The sequence below is a fragment of the Colossoma macropomum genome, unplaced genomic scaffold (assembly GCF_904425465.1).
Source record: "Colossoma macropomum unplaced genomic scaffold, Colossoma_macropomum, whole genome shotgun sequence".
Lineage (NCBI taxonomy): Eukaryota > Metazoa > Chordata > Actinopteri > Characiformes > Serrasalmidae > Colossoma > Colossoma macropomum.
Window position 1 is genome coordinate 18184542 of NW_023494804.1, and position 21837 is coordinate 18206378.

Consider the following 21837-nt stretch of genomic DNA (forward strand, 5'->3'; position numbering starts at 1 on the left):
CAGCTGGGCCTCAGTCTGCTCTACTACAGGTGGTTCAAAGGGTTCAACCAGGAAAATGTTTTAAAGCTGTTAACAAAAATGAGTTCCGTTAATAGTTTCCAGCATTAATGCATTATTAACTCATTAACTTTGACGACTTTGGCAAGTGGCTCACTCACTCACTCATGTTTAGCAGTCCGAAGGTTCTCCAAAAGGAGAATGTCAGTTAATTGAATACTCTTGTGTTTTCTTCATGCTTTTAAAAAATCAACTGTCCCCAGTTTTCCCCCTCACCCCAAATGTAGTCCGTCAGGCAAGATGTCTGAAGTTTGCTTCTTTACACTGCAAAAATGGTATCTTGTCGAGTAAAATTATCTTAAATCTAGTCAATAAATCTAATATTTCTCCTGTTGAGATTGTTGTAAGCTTATTTTAAGATTACTTTAACTTATTTTCCAGCATTTTTTACTTGTTTTAAGTGATTTTATGAAGTAAATTTATCTCGCTATTGGCAGATAATTTTGCTTGTTTTAGGAAATGAGCTTGAAACCAGCCAAATTATCTGCCAATATAGTGAGATAATTTTTCTTGATAAAATTACTTGAAACGTAAAAAATGTCTAGAAATAAGCTTAATAATCTTATAATAAGTGCACAACCATCGTAAAATAAGAAATATTAAATGGCTCAACTAGAATTAAGATAATTTCACTTGACAAGATACTGTTTTTTGCAGAGTAGTTCTTCACTGGAGCTACAAGGTTCATGTAGCTAATAAATAATAGAAGTTTATACCCCGCTGATTAGCACGGTGCTAAGTGCATGCATCAACAAAACATGGATGTTCAGAATTTTTCATGTGATTGTATAAGCACAGACAACATTCAGGCTTTAAGGTAACAGTGTATTTATTGTCAGATAAAAAAGCCACTACGTCCATAAATACGACTCATATACAACAGCTTGTTGTAACATGATCTAACTAAGAGAACCGATAGACAAGTTATAAAGACCAAGAATGTGAACAAAAAGCTGAAACTTCACAATGAGTTTGCCTTTGTTGATTCAAACTTCAGAAACTAAGAGCAAACTTAGCTGCTAACTGCTGTGCATTAAAAAGTTATAGCACATTTTATATTTTGTGTGTTGTTATTTATGAAAATATGTTAAACTAAGCAAACAAAAAAATTGTACACCAAAATTTGCAACAAAAAAAATATTTTTGATTTCTTATTTTTATACATCAGCAGCAACACATGTCATCTGCCCAGGGATGTTTGAATTTTTCCATATGATTTATATAAGCACAGACAAAATTCAGGCTTCAAGTATATAAAAGTACATTTAGGGTAAAATGTGTAAATTAAATTTTTTTGGCCCCACTGTTCCTTTATAGCATCGAAGCAAAAAGTGCTTGAATCTGAGCGTTAAATAAAATGTGTCTGGGCAGAGTTATTGATCCTCTGTTCTGAGAAGTAATCACGTTATACAGTCAAATGGCAGTCACCTGTTTTTAAGTGTTTACATCTGAGCACATCAGTGTGATAATGACAATCAGAAGTAATGTTGCTAAGTGAGCACCGTTTATTTGTTGAAGTTTGATGACATTTATATTCTCCATCTTTTCAGTTACACAACCGAACTGTACCCGGCGACTCCAGACTGGATGACTATAATCTGCCCCACTGGATCAATCACAGGTGAGGCTGCAGAGGGAATGCAGGAAGGTAAATATTTGTTTATTGGTAGACAGTGACTTACGGGAGCAGTGCAGATGGAGAGTGAGATAAGCACTGCTCATTATACCTGCTTCAGTTATCCATTTCTACCTACTGCCCAAATCACGCCATGTCATGATTCCTTTTAAAATGATAGTTCAGCAAAAAAAATAGAACGTACATAATTTCCCCCTAACCTAAATGTAGTCAATCAGCCGAGGCATGTGGTGTCTGAAGTTTTTTTTTAGTTTTGCGCCGAAGCTGTGAGACTAAATAAACTGTAGGTTATAGTTAAGCGAACAAAAGTACAGGCTTTTAGCTTTTGTCTGTGTTTATAGATAACAGTATGTCGTACAGTACCAGAAACCACACAAGCAAGTCTATGAGAGATTACTTAAGGGGACTCCAGCCACAATGGAAAAAATGAACCATGCATGCTTGCCTTCTACAACAGTGCTGCAGTAATCTCTAGAGTGAAATCTTGCAGTTTAAAGCCTAGAAAAACTCTTCTGGTGATGTAACTTGAAGGTTTTAAGGAATATCGTATTTCTGAAGTGAACACACACGTGAATGCCACCACAATGTTGTATTTACTAGTGGGAAACTCTGTGAGCTCTTGAGTTTCTAAGCTTTGGGCATGTCAAACAAAAAAGCAAGGATGGACGCTGATAGTTGTGTTGTAAACTGGTTGTATTTTAGTTTTTCAGCAGCCGCACATGAGCAGACTAAAATCATCCACAAACGAAAATATAAAAATAGGCATGTGTTATGCTTCTTACTGCGTAACGTTACAGCATTAAAACTTTACTTAGATCATAAGCATCCTCTACTTATTACTTTGTCACAGTAATGCTAAATAAAGAGTCTCTCTTAAATGATAGGAAAACAAAAATAAACAAGAAAGGATTATTTCCATAACGTCCATCTTGTTTCCAACCAAAACCACTTAAACACAAATCAAGTTGTACTTCGGAGCTCCAAAGTCGTAAGTAGGAATTTCCAAGGAGGACTTGAAGGTACCATTTAAAGAACTGCTTTTGGGTTGATCTTTGGTGGCTGATTTGATTTTCTTTACTGTTAGGTTGTTGAATATCTTATTGCAGCCATATAACTGTTTATATGACTGAATTACGCGACCCAGCAGAAATGACTAAAATGAGGAGGACAATCTAAAAGCTGATGTTAGCAAAGTAACCTGTCTATCTAGATACTTCAGTTTGGATTATTTTTTCTACTATAAAAGTTAAAAAAAAATTCTCTGTCGTGTCCAAACACAACTTGGTTGTTTTTAGGCTGTCAGTAAAGATGGGTTGACACCACAGGGATTTCCAAAGGTTGTATGATGTATTTGTGTAATGCATGCTGGGTACTGTAGTGATAGAACATTGATTAACAAAAACATAAACAATCTAAAATGCAGAATTCCGTCAAATTGTAACAGATAAGGTATATCATACTGATGCGACACTATACTGCATAGCACAATAAATAACATATTAAGCTGTAATTTTAGACTGGAATGCCATTTTAAGAACTTGACACTTTGATGATTAAGGTATGCTGTTAGCACCATGTTAATTGGTGGGGTATGAGCTTCCATTGCTCGTTAGCTACATTAGCCTCGTAGCTTCAGTGCAAAACTAAATAAGCAAAGTCCAGAAACCAACCATGTCTATGCTGTTTTTACTTTTTAATTTTGTTTGCTTCACTGTATTCCTTATATGGATCTGAGCTTTGTGCTCTGTAGAACCCCGCAGAACTAAAACTGAGTTGAACTTCACAGCTTCTACACGTCGAAGAGTCAGGGCTCATGCAGCTGTTTCACTCCTAGGATCAAACTTGCTGGCCGGAAGGTGAGTTGTCACTTATAATTATTCACTTAGTGCTGTTGAGTGATTGGTGGAGTCCTACAGTAGTACATGCTTGTATGCTTGTATGGGATTACATATATGTGGCATCCTGGGGTAATAAGCACATCTGTTTGAATACATCTGTGCTGACCAGCAGAGTAAAGTAAACAAACAGCGTTTTAGTCACCATTTCTTGTTTGGTTTGGTTTGTTGTTGTTGTTTTTTTTTTGTTTGTTTTTTCTTTTGGCCAAAAACTGAAAGTGGCACTTTAATCCATTTTCATTGATTTTGTTAAGTGTTAGATTTTGGCCCTTCATTGAATATTTTGGGTTTTGCTTTGTTTTTATTATTTTTTTTAACCAAAACCTTCAGCCTTTTTTGTCTTTTGGCCAAAAACTGACGCTTTAATCCATTTTTGCCAAAGTTCCTGTGCATCCCTAGTAGCTACAGGTATAAAATGTTATTTTGTATTCACAATATCAGCAACTTTTAGTTTTTTATGGTCATATGACTGCGTGTGTTGTAAAAATCCTGTTTTTCAGAAAATACAAAAAATACAACCCACTAAAAACTGACTGATGCGACATTTTCTCACTGAGAAAACGTGTAAAATTTGATTACATAGTCCCGCTGATAAATTAATTAAATCCATACAGGAGTAAAGAGTAACATGGGGAATAATGGGAACAAATTGAAAAAAAAACCTTATTGGCAGGATGTGCTGAACATATTAATTGGCCAATGCTTTGCAATTTAGTTTTAGATGTTAAACATATCATCGCTGACTCAATGACTCAACAAAATCTTTGTACATTAACTTACATTAAAATATATTAAATATATTATTCTAGAGTTACAAGGTTTTGGTCCATCAGCGATGATGTAGAGATATAATTAAAGAGTTATAATATCGTGTTTTTGTATGTTATGGTGTATGAAGTGAACATCTCTTGTGTTTCAATGACATTATGTGTATTAAATTCATTTATTATTGTTAATTTAATAAAAACTACTTTAATTTCAGCTCATATGGAATAGGAATTCAGCTTTGATTATTTTTTTTGTCAAAATCATTTAACCCTTGTGTGGTGTTCATGTTTTTGTTGCTCAGTGGTCTGGTGGACCATTATTGTTTTAATTAATAACCATAAGAATTTATGTAAAAGTACCAGATGTTTAAAATATCACAAGTGGCCAGCGTAGGGTTCTCCTTTTGCAGCTGTAGCCAGTCAGCAGCCTGTCCATGTTTTCCACCCTCACACACATGCACACATATACAAACACATTCACACACAGACACACACACACTAACGGCAGGCCATGTAGGAGGAGAACAGAGTGAAGGGACACAGCACCTCCACACTTTTATTCCCTGTGGGTTCACCACAACACCACATGTGTAATATAAATGTGTAGGGGATGTACAGTGTGAAGTCATTGAAAATGTGTTATTTTATATGTTCTTCACAGAAAATGATCAAAGGCCAAGGAATCTGAGGTTGAAATACTAATAAATCGCTTCATTTTTTATTTTGATAAACATTGAGAATGGGTCCCACAGATCCCAACACTATACGAGGGTTAACACTCACTGGAAAGTGTGTTGATAAACATTGATGTTTGTTGTTTTTTTATTTTGAAATAATGCTGTTACCTATCTTGTCATATATTCCAAGCTTCATGCTGAGAAATCCAAGAGCAGCAAAGATCACTGTAAGTTATTCTATGAACATGGTTTATGTCTGTTTTGTTTTTGTAATGCTTTAGATGGGTTTTTCAGTAGTTTAACTTGTATTTGTTTGCTTTTTTAAAAATTTTTTAAAGCTCTTGGGGCTCCGAAGGACTCAGAAAACAGTCTGCCCATCCAGGTGGACTATGATGCCCACGATGCTCAGGTCTTCAGACTTCCAGGACCTTCTAGAGCCCAGAGGAGCACAAACTTTAGGTTAGCATACAAAATCATGCAATCATTTTATCAATACAGACTATATACAGCCTGAAACAGACTGAAAGTGAAAGCTTTAGTTAGTAACATCAGCTGAATCTTTTTGTGGGTGCAATAATAATAATAATAATATTATTATACCGCACCTTAAAACTAAGTTTGCTGTGTAATTACAGGAAGAGTAAAAGGAAAAAATGAGACACAATGTAAAGACACTGTATTTAGTAAAGATCCATCAAGTTAAAATCAATGTAGAATAAACAGAATACAAAAATAATGAATTAAAAAAGTGTAAATTAAAATAAAAAAAATTTAACATAATAAAAGAAAATGCTCTGATTCTTTAAAAACCAACCAAATTTCTGTATGTTTTTAAATTACATCTATATACAGTTTAGATTTTGTGAGTGTTGTTTTGCACTGTGCTGTTTCAGGTCAAGCAGGGACAGAGAGGCCAGTAGGAAGAGTTGGGGTCCGGCAGAGTTGAGCATTGGCGTGGGGGGCTGTTCTCCTCCTGTGCGTCTAGCAGGGGGCCCCGATGAGCAGCGCAGTCTGGCATCTGATGACAGCCTGGGACACATCTCCAACATCCTGCTGATCCCGCGGCAGGTGCACGGCCAGTACGAGGTCAGCAGCTCGCTTGGATACACCAGCTGCACCAGAGGTATGTCTCCACATCGACCTACCGAGTGTAAACTAGGGCTGAATTGATGTTTTGATAACCAGTATCAACTGATATGAAGGTCCCACAAATTTAGCAACATCAGGAAAAATTCCACTGATAAAACAATGAGTGTTAATGCCTTGTTTTGTATTCCAACACTGATGTGAAGAAAACCAGTAATGTACAGACTGCTAGTGTTTCCCCACAGATTTGAAGTCTACTTTGGTGCTGAGGCGAGGAGAGACACCGACTCTAATGCATAAATAATTAATAAAATGAATGATAATGATTGCACTTGGTTATTAAAAATACATACACATATGAATCACAGCAAGACTTTTTATATTTACAGGCTTGTCTATATACATAAACTCACCAATTACTTTATTAGGAACACTATACTAATACTGGTTAGGGCCACTCCTTGATCTCAAAACAGCCTCAATTCTTCTTGGCATGGATTCCACAAGATGTTGGAAACTTGCCTTTGAGATTCTGGTCCATGTTGACATGATTGCATCATGCAATTCCTACAGATTTTTAGGTGCACTTTCGTGCTGCAAATCTTCTGTTCTTCCACATCTCAGACTTGTTCTATTAGATTAGATCCGGTGACTGGGGAGGCCACTGAAGACCAAATTCATTATAACGTTCATGAAACCAGTTTGAGATGACTTTTGCTTTGTGACATGATGCGTTATCATGCTGGAATTAGCCATTAGAAGATGATAAATTGTGGCCATGAAGGGATGCACAAGATTAGCAACAATACTCAAATAGGTATTCAAGTGATGATTGATTTGGTATTAATGGACCCAGAGTGTGCCAAGAAAACATTCCCCACACCATTACACCACCTCCACCAGCCTGGACTGTTGACACAACGCAGGTTGGGTCCGTGTATTCCTGCTGTTGGCACCAAATTCTGACCTTACCATCAGTGTGGCTCAGCAGAAATCGAGATTCATCAGACCAGGCTACGTTTTTTCACTCTTTAACTGTTCAGGTTTGCTGAGCCTGTGCCCACTGCAGCCTCAGCTTTCTGTTCTCAGCTAGCAGAAGTGGAACCCGACGTGGTCTTCTGCTATTGTAGTCCATGCTCCTCAAGGTTCAATGTGTTGTACGTTATGAGATGCTTTTCTGTTTACCACAATACAGAGTAGTTATCTCAGTTAACGTAGCCTTTCTGTCAGCTCGAACCAGTCTGGCCGTTCTCTGCTGATCTCTCTAATGAAAATGATGGTGTATCCGTCCACAGAACTGGATGCTTTTTCTTTATTGCACCATTCTGAGTAAACTCTTGTTCACACTGTTTCACACTGTTTTGTGTGAAAATCCCAGGAGATCAATAGTTATAAACGATAATCATGCAATGCACACTGAGATCCCATTTTTTCCCCCATTCTGATGGTAGATGTGGACATTATCTGAAGCTGCTGGCCTGTATCTGCATGATTGTATGCACTGTTCTGCTGCCACACAATTGGCTGATTAGATAATAGCTTGAATGAGTAGGTGTACAGGTGTTCCTAATAAAGTGCATGTTGAGTGTATTTAAATGGATGGTCTGACCTGCTGCCTGCCTCAGTTTTAACCTGGCATCTTCGTTAGTACTGCAGAAGATAATGATTTAGATCAGTTTCTGAGCGTTTTTGTTCTGCTATGTCACACTACAGCTCTACTAGCCATTTTCATACGCTCTGACAGGAAAATAACAGTGGACTGAAGTGTTTGTTCTGGTGACATTTCAGCGAGGTGTGTCTAACTCAATGACTGCAAAGCACTACTCTGTGAATTTGCACACATTAAGGTAACTGAGCTACAAGTCTGTTCTCTTCCTCACGTGGCTTTGTGTTAAAATATTTCTCAATATGAATCTATTAAGTAAATATTAGATGAATCACTCATGCAACTACAGCTAGCAATTCTTTAAAATTAAGAGAAAGCAAATGCAGCCAGAACAACTTTGCTAGTTACATGTATCAGGTACACACTTCTTCAGGACTTTTTAATTAAAGAAAATGGTTGTATATGGAACCATGAACACTCAAAAAACCCTTTGCATGATTAAAGGGGTCTTTGCATGGTGAAGAGGTTCTTCAGATTGATGGAGAATTTATTGTAGATGTATTATCTGAGAACCCTTGAAGAACCATACATTTTAAGTGTGTAGCTAACTATTTCGCAACTGCTGCTTATTCTGCTGTCTTCTTCACTCTGTCTCACTCTCCCACTCCAACTTGAGCTGTGTTCACGTTGTGGTCAAAATAAAAGCATGTTGTTTTCCTGAAATATTCATTTAAATGTTTAGCAGTAAGGGATTGTCTGTATACCATGGCTCATCTATCTGTGGGAAAAAATATTGGGAATAAAGCCAAAGTCCAAACCTTTCAGATGTTTAGAACACCTTTGACCGAAAAGAGTTTCAGTATGAGCTTTTAACAATAGTTTGGACAAAATAGTTATAATGGTTTAGAAAACCTGCTTTTCATAACAAGACACTTGAACATAAAGCTGGAAGTAAAAGAATCATAAATCTAGTCAATGTCTAATATTTCTCATAATGAGATTGTTATGAGAATACCACAAGATTATTGAATCTATTTCTAGAACATTTTTACTCGTTTAATATTTTTTTGTTAGTTGTGTTATTCCCTTGGCAAATATCTTTGCTTTATTTTGAGAAAGAGCCTACCACTCTCATTCCATACTGCAGATATAGAAAACATATAAAAACAATGTCCGCCATAAAACAAGCACACATAAATGGTGGCTAGATACTAGCACTCAAATTATTTTGAATTATTTTGAAACAGTCGCAGTTCCAATCCTAACAATCCTAAAATCTGGGTGTGCTGCAGCCCCCTCAACAACCCAAAACAACAAACCCTACCCTGGATGTCTTTAGACTTTTGCCCTGCAGTGTAAATGTGCTTTCAGTGCTGTTGGCTAATTTCTGTGATGTGTCTTGTCTGCATTAGAGTTGTTGGAGAGGATGGTGGGGTCTCAGAGGGACTCCAGCGCTCCAGGCCGGTTTACTGTGGGCAGTGCTGAGTCCACCCTGCATGTCCGGCCCGGGGGATACACGCCTCAGAGAGCCCTCATTAACCCCTTTGCTCCGTCGCGCATGCCCATGAAGCTCACCTCCAACCGCAGACGCTGGATGCACACTTTCCCCGTGGGTGAGTTGCAGAGGCCACAACAAGCTCCAAAATCTCAACGACACATCCACAGAGCTGTGCGTCAAGTGAACGCTGATTGGCTGTCTGGTAATGCTGAGGGCAGTATGAGACCCAAGCAATACTCAATCTGAACCAGAACTAGCTCAAAATCAAATGGAGCAGTTTGAGGATCGGCTAACACATAAAGTGCGATGTTACAAACATTTACATCTACCTTCAGTATATTACAAAAAACAGTGATGTGAGCATTTATTCTTGGTCATCTCTTTGTTTTCTTTGAATTTGTCTTTGGACTCTGTCCACTAGTGTTCATGTTCACATTATGCTCAAACATGTTGGCAGATGCTTTAAGAACATCGCCTGCACTTGTTCACAGTAGTGTAACAGTAGAAGTGTATTTCAGTCTTCAGCCTGCACAGTAGTCATGAAGAAGAAACAAAGGCAAACACATTTAGGGTTAGGGCTGTGTGAAAAAGCATATTTTTATTTTTGTGATATGAATTTCCACAATTAACACATAGATAGACAGAACGTAGAAAGATCAAGTTACCTTACACACAGTGGCATTATGCATCCCTGCTCTGAGAACTACTGAACTACCATCCTGTAAAAATTGCTTAAAAAAATGACTATTCTCATTCTGTGTTAAGTGTCAAATCCATAGAATGTATGGTAAAATGTATGAAGCGTTAATGGCTATGATTGTGTATAAAACCTGCATCGTCATGGGGAGCGTCTATATATGGCTGTATACTTCTATATACATAGAAATTTAGATGTCTTTTAACAAAACACAAAAAAGTCTGGTCAGAGCCCCAAAAATGAACAAAAATTTATCACTTCTCACATCATTGTGATATCCAATGGCTTTATCAAACATCACATTTTATGTCTATGTCATGCAGCCCTATTAAAGCTAAAGCTGTCTGTTACAGAGAAATAAACACGCTTAAATCTGTCAATAAATGGTTGTGTAGGGTCCTAAAATTTGTGCATCCTAACTCAGTTTTGGTGTGTCAGGTCCCTCTGGTGAGGCGATTCAGATCCACCATCAGACACGGCAGAACATGGCCGAACTGCAAGGCAGCGAGCAGAGAGACCCCGCCCACACCTCCGCCGAGCTACTGGAACTGGCCTATCACGAGGCCACTGGAAGGTTAGACACACATGCTACATATCCAGTAGTATCAGAGAGCCTCCTTCAGGAGGAGACGGCAATCCTTGGTGCACAAAGTGTAATGTGGTGCGAGCAGGGAAACCAGAGGCTCTGAGTGAGTGAATGAGAGTAAATGGAGGAAGTACCTGATCTATTGCATGTCCATTTTTAAAGAGCTATGTCTTCATAACTTCAGCGACAATCTAAACAATGTATGAACCTCAGAGATTTAGCTTTGTTAGCCAGAGTGGCCTTGTTCATGTCAAATCCACTTATGCTGAATTGCGGATAGCAATTTTATTGTTTTATATAAAAAAAATTAGCTGAAGCATTAAATAACTGATGAGCCAGCAAACATCCTAACTGTGCTTTTTTCCTGTTAATTCAATGATAAAATGATAAAAGACATGTTCTTGTTACATAACAAGTTGTAGCAAAAATGATCAGAAGTAGTAACCCAGAAAAATGTCAAATGCTAATACGTTTAGCTACAGCAGCACTACAAACACTCCATTGCGGCGCAAGTAAAAGCAGAACTAAACGACTATATTTTGTAACCATTAGTATTTCAGTGTATTGTAATAGCAGCAATAAGTAATGGTTTTTTGGGACAATTTTTTGTGAAGTTCTAATGGTAACTAACGTGACCTGTTTTGCCGTTGCTGAAGAGAACTATCCGAACACTTGGAAGAGCTTCACTGATGTCAAGGTGTGATGTGACTGGTTCAGAACTTACAAGGCCTGATTTGATTGACCAAGCCAGGTGTTATGCTTTTCCCTAGTGTCAGACAGTGGAGGAGGGTTGCCTTCTCCTTTTATGTTAGGAAATCTCTGAAAGTGTCCATACAGCCCTTCTAATGAGTGAATTCAGCTATTTCAAGGTCATCCTTTGCTGACACATTTAGAATCTCCGTAGAAAAACATTGCTGATAGAATAGGACACTCTGGAGCAGCCAAACATGAGCCTCAATGCCCAATTCCAGGCATCAGCTAGAGGTGTATAAAGCCTCTCAGCATTGGGCCGTGGAGCAGTGGAACTTAGTGGACATATAGTTTAGCAGCTTATTGGAAGTCCCCACACTGGACTGTCACTTGTTGCAGGGAAGGAAGGGGAAAAACAAGCCAAGCTTAACTGCAGTAACAGCTGCTGAAATTGGACCGTGTACATTAGCAGAAGGATTAAGCATCCTCAAGGGTGCCCACTGAAGAGCTTTTTAATGCAGGGTTTAGTGTGTGAACTAGGCTCAGGTGGTCAGTCCATTGTTCTGAGAACACCAGCATCTTCATTGTTTGATGTGTCTCCTTTTCTCAGTAAGAGCTTCTAGACAGCTATACATCCTTTCAGACCATTAGCACTGAGTTGTCTTCTCACAGGGGATGGATGGACAGAAACACCTATGGATGTTTTCTGGTCTGAAGCAGCTTAATTTTCTCCTCTCTCTCAAAGATGAAAGCTTTAAGTGCTGTTTATCTGATGGGGCAGTTTTATTACCAGGTCTTGCAGGGTTGTTAGGAGTCTCATTTGTTAATATTTTTACTTATTTGCAGTTGATGTTGTCCTTCCATGTGCAAGTGTTTCTGTTAACCTCAGACAAATCTCCTGACAAAAAGATATTATGGACATAATTGCTTTTTTGACTGGAAATTAAATAAATGAAGGGTGGTCTCTGACTTTAGCACAGTACTGTAACACATTGGTCAATGGGATGTTGAATCCAGAACATAGTAGTTTGTGCTTTAAGAGTTTAAGAAATGAACAATTAATTCTGTGTGAATATGTGTTGAAGGAGATCAGTCTCTCGTCAGACTGGAGAGAATGGGCTGTACATCACTGGAGGGAATGATGATTGTTCTGGTAGTCCAGCCAGCAGCAATAGCACAGGTACAGTACACTTTCTCCATGCAGGTACACTAACCGCACAGCTTCATTTAATCACCCAAATACATTAATTACACAGATAAGTTAATCACACAGATACACCAGACCTGCTTCACACAGGTCCATTAATCACACATGTACAGGACATCTTCATTACACAGGTACATTAATCACACAGGTACATTATTCATACAGGTGTAGTACAACTGCACCACTCAGGTACATCAATCATACAGATACATTAAAAACACATGTAGACTACACTTGCATTACAAAGGTACACTAATTACACCAGTACACTACATCTGCATCACACAGGTAATTTAATCACACAGATGCAGTGCACCTGCATCACACAGGTACATTAATCACACAGGTACAGAACACCTGTGTCAGGGAGTTTCTATGATATGTTTAAATCTAAATCTATGTGGATTAGTAACACAAACATTTATAAACTTTATTTTTTGAGCGTTACAGATGAAGTAATGATGAATAGTGAATTTATGATGTAGTAATGAAGTAAAATGCAGACATTTTAATACAGTAGCATCACTTAAATGTGCTACAGTTCCAGAGTACAATAAATATGTCATCAAAAACTTATTTGAAATATCAGTCAAATGTAAACATCTTTCCCATGCCGATATTTTTGTCTGCCGATACAGCTTTGATTTCATTATCTCTGTGCATCCTTGGTTTAAAATAAGAGATACCTTTGAGCTGGAAATTGTGAGGATATGACAATATCTTAATGAATATCTTTGCAGGTACACCAGTTAACCGCGGCTCTTTTGAAGAGTACTCCAGCAGCCCAGACCCAAGTGAGTGCCATTTTGATGTATACATGTATATATGTATGTATGTATGTATGTCTGTATGTATGTGTGTATGCATATATATATATATATATATATATATATAAACACACAGCCCCATTTTCAAAAAGTTAAGGTGCTGTGGAAAATGTAAATAAAACAAAACAAAATGCAATGATGTGCAAATCATTTAAACCCTATATTTTATTCAAAATGCTTCAAAGAAAACAAATCAAATGTTGAAACATGCCAGCAGCACGTTCCAAAAAAAGTTGGGATGGGGCAACAAAAGGCTGGTAAAGTTGTGTAATGCTTAAAAAACACCTGGTGGTTAATTGGCAACATGATTGGGTAAAAAAAGCATCCCAGAGAGTCTTTCAGAAGTTAAGATGAGGAGGGGTTGACCACTCTGTGAAAGACTGCACGATCAAATAGTGCAACAATTTAAGAATAACGTTTTTCAACATAAAATAGCAAAGAACTTTTGCTTTTAATCATCTCCAGTACATAATATCATTAAAAGATTCAGAGAATCTGGAGAAATCTCTGTATGCAAGAGACAAGGCCAAAAAACAGTATTTGCTGGCCAAGATCTTTGGGCCTTCAGATGGCACTGCATTAAAACAGACATGATTCTGTAGTGGAATAAAACGGATATGATTCTGTAGTGGAATAAAACGGATATTATTCTGTAGTGGAAAAACCACTGAAAACCGGTTAACGAACGCTTACAGAGTGCTGTTAAAAGAAGAGGTGATGAAACACAGTGGTAAACATGCACCCGCCCCAACTTTTTTGGAACTTGCTGTTAGCCTCAAATTCAAAATGGGCACTTTTTTCAAAAAAACAATACAATTTCTCAGTTTCAACATTTGATTTGTTTTCAACGAAATACAGGGTTTAAATGATTTGCACATCATTGAATTTCATTTTCTTAGTCGCACAGTGTCGCAATTGTTTTTTAAATTGGGTTGCGTGTATGTAAATAAATATATATATATATATATAAAAGAAACGTGTTTACCTGAAATACTGAAATAAAGTAAGTTAGTTATTCGCAGTGTTGGTGTAGAGATGCACTGAAACGATGTTCTGGGGGAGCAGAGTGTGTGTATGATCTTTTGGAACTTCCTTCATCTGCCCTTGTCAACACTTCCAGCGTCCTCTCAGGCCTCTGATTACAGACAGCTATTCCCCATCTTGGGTGTTTGAGTGGGAACTACTCTTCCTTTTTTGTCCAGAAGGTACTAGATGGTTCTTGTATGGTTCTTCAGGAACCTTTGACAAGTTTCCCTGGCATTCTTGGTGGAGTCTGGGGTGAAAGTTTGATGAGTAAAAGTTACCCCCCCTCAAGATTAGATCTGTCGCTGTTGGTTCTCCCTGTCCTTTAGTCTTCTTATTGGGATTTTCCACTCTTTCTAGCCATTTAAGAAATCTTTTTAAGCGTCCAATTTCTTTAAGCACTTTTTCTAACAGGGAAAAATCCACCTCAGATCACCAGGTTTTGAGAAAGAAATTCTTGACTGATCACCTTAGAATTGCCTTTATACTTTCAGGAAATAATGTACAAAATTTTAAGCTTGTATCTTCATCTCTTTTGGAGATGCAGAGACTTTTAAAAGTGGGCGTCACCTTAATATCTGCCTCAAAATGAGTGCCTCGGAAAAGCTTTGATTAATCATTACTTTAGCGCTTTTGATGCTAGAAGCATGAACTTTTCAGGGGTTAATTATGATGTGTTTTTACTAACAGAACAGAAACAGAGATGTTCACCGTTTAATGGCTTGATTAAAATCCTTAGGGTAAATATATACGGTCATATGTAAATGTTTGTCTTATATTAATAAACGTTTCAGCCATTGAGATCATTAAAGTATATCATTAAAAATAACTTTTTAAAATTAACAACTGTGTTAAACATGAATTTGGTGTGTTGAGGCCAATTGCATTTATTCAAGTGTCACATACCCCACATTATACAAAAGACAGAAATGTATCTTTTAAATGTATGAAGCAAACCTGAGATGGTCAGTCGAGACGCCTTGGGTGATTTCAGATGGATTGACCCTCACTTTTTTATATTTCACTCTCACTGCCCCAATATTTCTTTAAGATCGCAAGTTAATCTCCATTTAATCACCAGTTAATTACCCCGCTCAGTTTCTCCACTCACAGATCACTGCACTGTTCTGCATGATGTACGAGGACCATATTTTTGATCTCTGGTGTGTGTGTGTGCGTGTGTGTGTGTAATTCACTTGTGTTTACTGCACCCTGTAACACACAGATTTCCCTCTAATCCCCAAAGGACTGCATGATTAATTGAGCACGCTATAGACTGCACTAGCATCAACAGCAGCAGCATCAGATACAATGAAGACAATGACAGTAACGCTCTCCTTTTTCTCTTCCTGCTCTCTCTCTCTGTTTCTGTCTCTCTCTCTTTTCTTGTCTTGTTTCTTTGTGTTATTCTCCCTCTCTGATGAACCTGTTCCTCTTGTGTGTGGTCTGATCTTTCTCTCTCTCTTTTTTTAATTCTGACCTCCTCCTCTTTCTTTCCCCTTCTTTGCTCTTTTCCTGCCTGTTGGGCATTATGTGTGAATGGGATTTATGTACACGGTTTGTTGGGGGTTGTGTGTGTGTGTGGGCAATGGGGCATTGTGTGGATGTGGATGCGTGTGTGGATGCGGGTGTGGGTGCGGATGTCTGGGTGCGGGTGTGTGTGGATGTGGATATGTGTGGCTCTGTGTGTGTGGGTGTGGGTGTGTGCCCCTGAAGCCCTGCTGCTGTCTGCACCCCCAACAGTGCCTAGTTTCTGTTGTACGGTCGGGGTGGACTGGAAGTCTCTGACCACACCCGCCTGCCTCCCTCTGACCACCGACTACTTCCCTGACCGTCAGACACTGCAGAACGACTACACAGAGGGCTGCTATGACCTGCTGCCCCACACTGACCTGGAAAGGTATGAACACTGAGGTTTGCATTGGGTAGCAGGAGTCTAGGAGGAGTCAAGTAGTCTGATAGCCACTAGTCAGCTAAAATGTCCACTAGATTGCTAATGTATCCATCAGTCAGCTAGTGATTGACTGATATATCTGCTAGTTAGCTAACATGATACATTAGCCAGCTACTGGACAATAAATCAATTAATAAATAAACTAGTTGATTGAGATTGAGACTACTCAGCTAATATATCCACTAGTTGACTATGTTCAGTAGTCAGCTAATATATATTGCTATTATCAGAAGAAAACCTCAAAATGATAACATTACAGGAGAAGGAAAAAACCTACTTTACTGTTAATGTAAGTCAATGGAACCAGACTTTTTTTTCAAGTAATTTGGGGTTGTTTCTTTTAGTCCATTCATCATGCAATTCAGATACAATGTAAAGGGCAACAGGTCTTTTCAAATTATGACAAAAACTGGAAAACATCAAAAATGGAGATAAAAAGTTTTCTTCCGACAATAGCAATATACATTAGTTAATATTAGTATAACCTGGTTGAGTGAGATGTCTACTAGTTAGCTAACCTCTGCAATAGCTCGCCAATAAAACATTAGTCAGTTAACATTAATATTATCCAGTAGTTAGCTAATATATCCTCTAGCCAGATGATAGGAAAAATAAGTTAACTGAGAGTTCCAGTAGTCAGTTGATATATCCACTAATTAGCTAATATATCCACTAGATGACCAATATATGAAGTAGTTTACTAAATACAGCTTAGTTTACTGAGATGTCCACTAGTTAGCTAATTCACTAGCTCACTAATATATCCACTGATCAGCTGATATATCCACTAGTCAGGTCATATTTCCACTGCTCAGCTAGTATATCCACTAGTCAGCTAATATATACAGAAGCTGCCTGAGATGTTTGGTAGTCAGCCGATATGTCCATTAGTTAGTTACCATAATCACACATCACTTATTGACTAGTTGACTAATAAGTTTGCTTGTAGACTAATATATCTGGTAATAGGCCAATATATCCACATGTCTTGTAGTATATGTAGCAGTTGGCTAGTATATTCCTGTTGATTGATATATTCAGTATTCTGCCTTCTAATGTACCATCTAGTCTGCAAATAAATCTGTTAGTCTGCTAATATCTTCTTGGCTGGAAATAAATCCACTATTCAGATAATATGTCCACTAATCAGCTAATACAAGCAAATACACACACTAATATATAGTGTGCTAGTATGTCCAAAGCACTGGTCGGTTAGGAATGCATATAGAAAACAAATTACCTGGGAAATTTGGCCGTAAAACAGCATTCAGCCCTGTTTCTTCCTGCTGTGTACTTTCGTGCACTCACCTGTTTTGCACAATACAAATATTTTAGATTCACTTCAGTTGTTAAATATGGCACCTATTAAAAGTGAACGGAAAAATAATAAGCTATTGTTAATTTACAAAAATAAGTTTACCTAAGCGTCCAAAATATACATGAATACACTGAATTGTGATGTATGCTAAAACCATCAAAAATCTTACTTATACAGTGATAGAATTTTTTGGCCCAATGCCCGCTACTATGACTACTGCTAAGACCATGCAAACACACTGGTTCTTACTTGGTGGGATTTAAAACTGCTTCAGTCTAGTCACAAAGACACACACTTTTTTTTCACACAATACAATACAGTCTCTACAATCCAGTCTTTCATCACTTTGACCTTACAGGACCTGCTGTCCCATTTACAGAGTTTCAGCGTGACTCAGCTGAACAGAGCTCAGCACACATAAAGAAAAACTACCATCTGAAAGCTCTGAACTTTTTCTATATTCCCTCTTTGCTGGTCCCCATTCACTTTGTCCATAGATTTTTGTACATAGATAAAACGCATACAAAAGGTCTTATACACATGAATGCATTATTCATGCTTATATTAGAGGAAGCTTTTTTTCTGTACCAAGAAAAACCCAACAGACAATACAAAACCTTCTGAATGCTGTAAACACTTTCAGTTTTCTCTCCTTTTTTCTTTTTGTGTTGGTTGCTCTGTTACTTTATTTGTATATTCAGAAATAAAAAAAGATGATTTTATACCTATTATACGTACTCAGTGGGGAACCGTGACTGTTACAGCTGTGCCTTTAGTTCAAACCATACATGTCAGAACTCGATAAATGATAAAAAGAAACATCTCTATTTTACTTTCTGCTAGCACCCTTATGGGATTTATAATATGTTATTGCTAAGCTGATGGGGTTAACTTTTTGGACTGTTCTAGAATAAAAAACTGACATTTGAAGCATGTAAAAATATTTCACGTTTTATTTGAAGCTTTTAACAAAAATTAACATATATTTTACCTTGTGTCAGTTTTACAGTGACTCCTCCAGTAAAGAGTCCTGGCATAGAGCTGCTGATACTGTTTTCCATTACTAAGAACTAGCTGGGACATGGTTAGTGTATGACTCGTATTCATAGTCAGTGACATATCTAGAACTTCCAGAGGCCTAAAGTGATGTTATTTCTCTAAAACTGGTCCCACTGTAAATCAAAACATGATGGATTGAAGTGATTCATTTTGATCTGCAATCCCTGAGCAGGTTGATGTCAATATTAAAATAAACAATACTTCTCAAATAGACAAAAATAAAATCACAAGGCAACATTTAAAAAATTCTTTATTACAAAACACATTAAACTAAACCCCTGAAACACAACCACATATAAGACACAGAACAGATAAATGACCAGTTTGCAAAGTGTCTAATGTGTAAGGCCTTTAGTTCAGCTCCTGAAGTCCTAACCAATGGGTTCGCTTGGCTGTATCTATCTAGATAGCACAGAGGAAAAACAAAATCTGATCGTACACTTTTCCATTGGGCATTTCGAGATTTTAGCTTTTATTTCTATAACTTAACAAAGAAATAAGAGTATTACTACAGTACTCATACTGTATAAATACAAGAAGTATGATATTAAATAAAAAAGAATAGGCTTTAGACTTTCTCTAAAGGAGCAGAAGGTTGTGATGGTACATATTATATTACATTATGATACACGTAATACATTTTACATGAATAATTTAGATGTCAGTGTCATACGTGTATTTATCCATGCTTGTATTGAGGGGAAAAAAAAATAAGAAAAAGGATGTTTTACTGCATAGCTACTGTCTGTGTTTTGTGTGTTAGGCGTGATGATGAAGCCCCCATAATGACCGCTCCACGTGTGTTTGAGGAGTTTATCTGTCAGAGGCTGATGCAGGGCTACCAGATCATCGTCCAGCCCAACAGCAGGAAAGCCCCGCCCACTGTGGCCCCGCCTCTTAGCAGCAGCCCGCTCTACTCCAGAGGTAAACCCTATACTTCTACCTTCATACTTCACTGTTGGTGTTCTTATATAGTGATCATATACACGACCTTCTTTCTCCGCACATAAAGAGCTTGCTTAAAATTATAATTATAAATGTGAAGTGGATAAATACACTGAAAGTATATTAAATAACAACAGCAAACGTGTCTGAATTCTTGTTTCCCACTCACTGCAGGTGCACTTTTTAGTTGTACAATTACAGATTGTAGTCCATCTGTTTGCATCATTTGTTGCATCACTCCTTTGCCCCTTTTATGCTGAAAGGGTAGCACTGCAGACACAGACTGACATCTCTCTGTCTCTCTCTCTCTCTTCTCTTCTCTTCTCTGCCCTTCCCTTCGCTGCTCTGCCCCTACCTTCCCTGCCCTGCCCTTCCCTGCCCTTCCCTTCCCTTCCCTTCTCTTCTCTTCTCTTTCTCTCTCTCTCTCGCTCTTAGGGTTGGTGTCTCGGAGGAAGGCAGAGGAAGAGGAGAGCTTGTTTTGGCTCAGTATGGGTCGGACCTTCCATAAAGTCTGCCTGAAGGACAAAATCATCACCGTGACTCGCTACCTGCCCAAGTCAGTATCACAGTAACAAACATGCATGTGGATTTGTTTAGCACAGGGATGCACAAACTTTTTCACGGCCAAAGTACATATTTTGTAGTGGCTTGAGGGACAAAATCAAGTCATTTTCAAATTACACTGCACTTTGTTAGTAATATACTTAAAAAAATCTTCAGAATGAGAATTTAATGAAAATAAGAATAAGATTTTAAGATAAGAGTAATAAGAAGTTGTATGCAGTATAAAATATGTCTGTTCTTTCACTGTGTCCTCACACAGTGAAAGAACAGACATATTTTATACTGCATACAACTTCTTTGTATGCAGTGCCAATATCACTCAGATATTGGCAGGGCAAATCAAATGTCCTCACAGGCCAAAATATTATTTTTTAAAATGTAACAGTAAAAATTAGTTTACAGCCAGTTTTAAGTCAATTTGTCAGCAGCATAACATGTTCACAGCCATTTAATTTAAAGTGGAATTTCACCGATTTTCACAGAGTTCAATCACTGAGATGTAAACAAAGTCATTCAGTTTTAATGTGAAATGATTCATTGTAATTCTTTCACAACTCCTACACACTTAAAAATGGTGGTTCTTCAGGGGTTTTATAGTAAAGAAAATGGTTCTATATAGAACCATGAACACTCAAATAACCCTTTGCATGATTAAAGTGTTCTTTGCATCGTGAAATGGTTCTTCAGGTTGATGAAGAATGTGTTGAATATGATTCTATGTAAAACATTTTTGAAAAGGATTCTGTATAGCACCAAGAAGGGTTCTTCTATTGTTACGATGCCAAGCTTATAATAATAGAAGATCCCTTTCATGATGCAAAGGGTCTTTGAGTGTTGATGGTTATATATAGAACCATTTTCTTTACTAAAGAACCTTTGGAGTAACATCATTTTTAAGCGCGTAACTGACCTGATGATGCTGGTGGTATAAACTGCTGTTGTGAGTACTGTGTATGTGCGTGTTTTTCTGTGTTGTCTGTGTGGCAGGTATCCATACGAGTCCACTCAGATCCAGTACAGCTACAGCCTCTGCCCTCCTCATGCAGAAGGCCATTTCGTCCCCTGCTGGGTGGAGTTCAGTCACGAGCGGCTGGAGGAGTATAAATGGAACTATCTGGATCAGTACATCTGCTCTGCCGGCTCTGAGGACTTCAGGTACACCAGATAACTCATTCTTGCAAAATATTACCAATATTACCAATAAACAATCTTTCTTACACTCTATGACGCATTGTTATCTATAACCATGGACAAATGCCATGCATTATAAAATCTGTTAAATATGGTGCTGATTATTATTTTCTTTTTTTTACCGATCACTCTCCGCAGCCTCATTGACTCGCTGAAGTTCTGGCGGACGCGTTTCCTGCTACTGCCTGCAGGGGGAGCCAGGCGAGTGGCAGACGGCGAAGGCCACTGGGATGTTTACGGTGATGGGCCAGGGGCGGCGCGGGACGGCTCTGGGGCAGCAGGAGACTGGGCTCTGCTGGACGGATTCATCCGCTTCCTGGAGGGACTGAACAGGATCCGCCGACGCCATCGATCCGACCGCATCATCCGGGTGAGTTCGAGGAAAGTCCAGAGAATCTGGAGAATAGAATCAGGGGTGGAAAAAGTACAGAGAAACATCATTCAGAATCAGAATTATCAGGCTTATATCTGGACAAAGATCATCCACAAAAAATGCCGGGGTAAACACACAGATTAAAATGCGCTCAAACCACCGCAGGAGACGCATTTAAGCC

The 21837-nt window shown here is 38.1% G+C and overlaps 1 protein-coding gene across 6 annotated transcripts in view; it reads left to right on the plus strand.

Moving 5' to 3' along the window:
- Window positions 1–21837, plus strand: part of depdc5 (DEP domain containing 5, GATOR1 subcomplex subunit) — a 62445-nt gene that overhangs the window by 15790 nt on the left and 24818 nt on the right. For 4 of the 6 annotated variants that reach the window (XM_036595162.1, XM_036595163.1, XM_036595165.1 and 1 more), the window contains exons 17-30: window positions 1608–1678; window positions 3480–3549; window positions 5223–5259; window positions 5371–5491; window positions 5926–6155; window positions 9137–9337; window positions 10358–10493; window positions 12281–12375; window positions 13143–13196; window positions 15969–16152; window positions 19347–19507; window positions 19964–20084; window positions 21080–21247; window positions 21422–21653. In XM_036595162.1, the coding sequence (XP_036451055.1) occupies window positions 1608–1678; window positions 3480–3549; window positions 5223–5259; window positions 5371–5491; window positions 5926–6155; window positions 9137–9337; window positions 10358–10493; window positions 12281–12375; window positions 13143–13196; window positions 15969–16152; window positions 19347–19507; window positions 19964–20084; window positions 21080–21247; window positions 21422–21653 (1881 nt within the window). Of the gene's footprint in view, window positions 1–1607; window positions 1679–3479; window positions 3550–5222; window positions 5260–5370; window positions 5492–5925; window positions 6156–9136; window positions 9338–10357; window positions 10494–12280; window positions 12376–13142; window positions 13197–14349; window positions 16153–19346; window positions 19508–19963; window positions 20085–21079; window positions 21248–21421; window positions 21654–21837 lie in introns of those variants that run through there. The other 2 variants (XM_036595164.1, XM_036595167.1) reach the window with 2 other exon arrangements.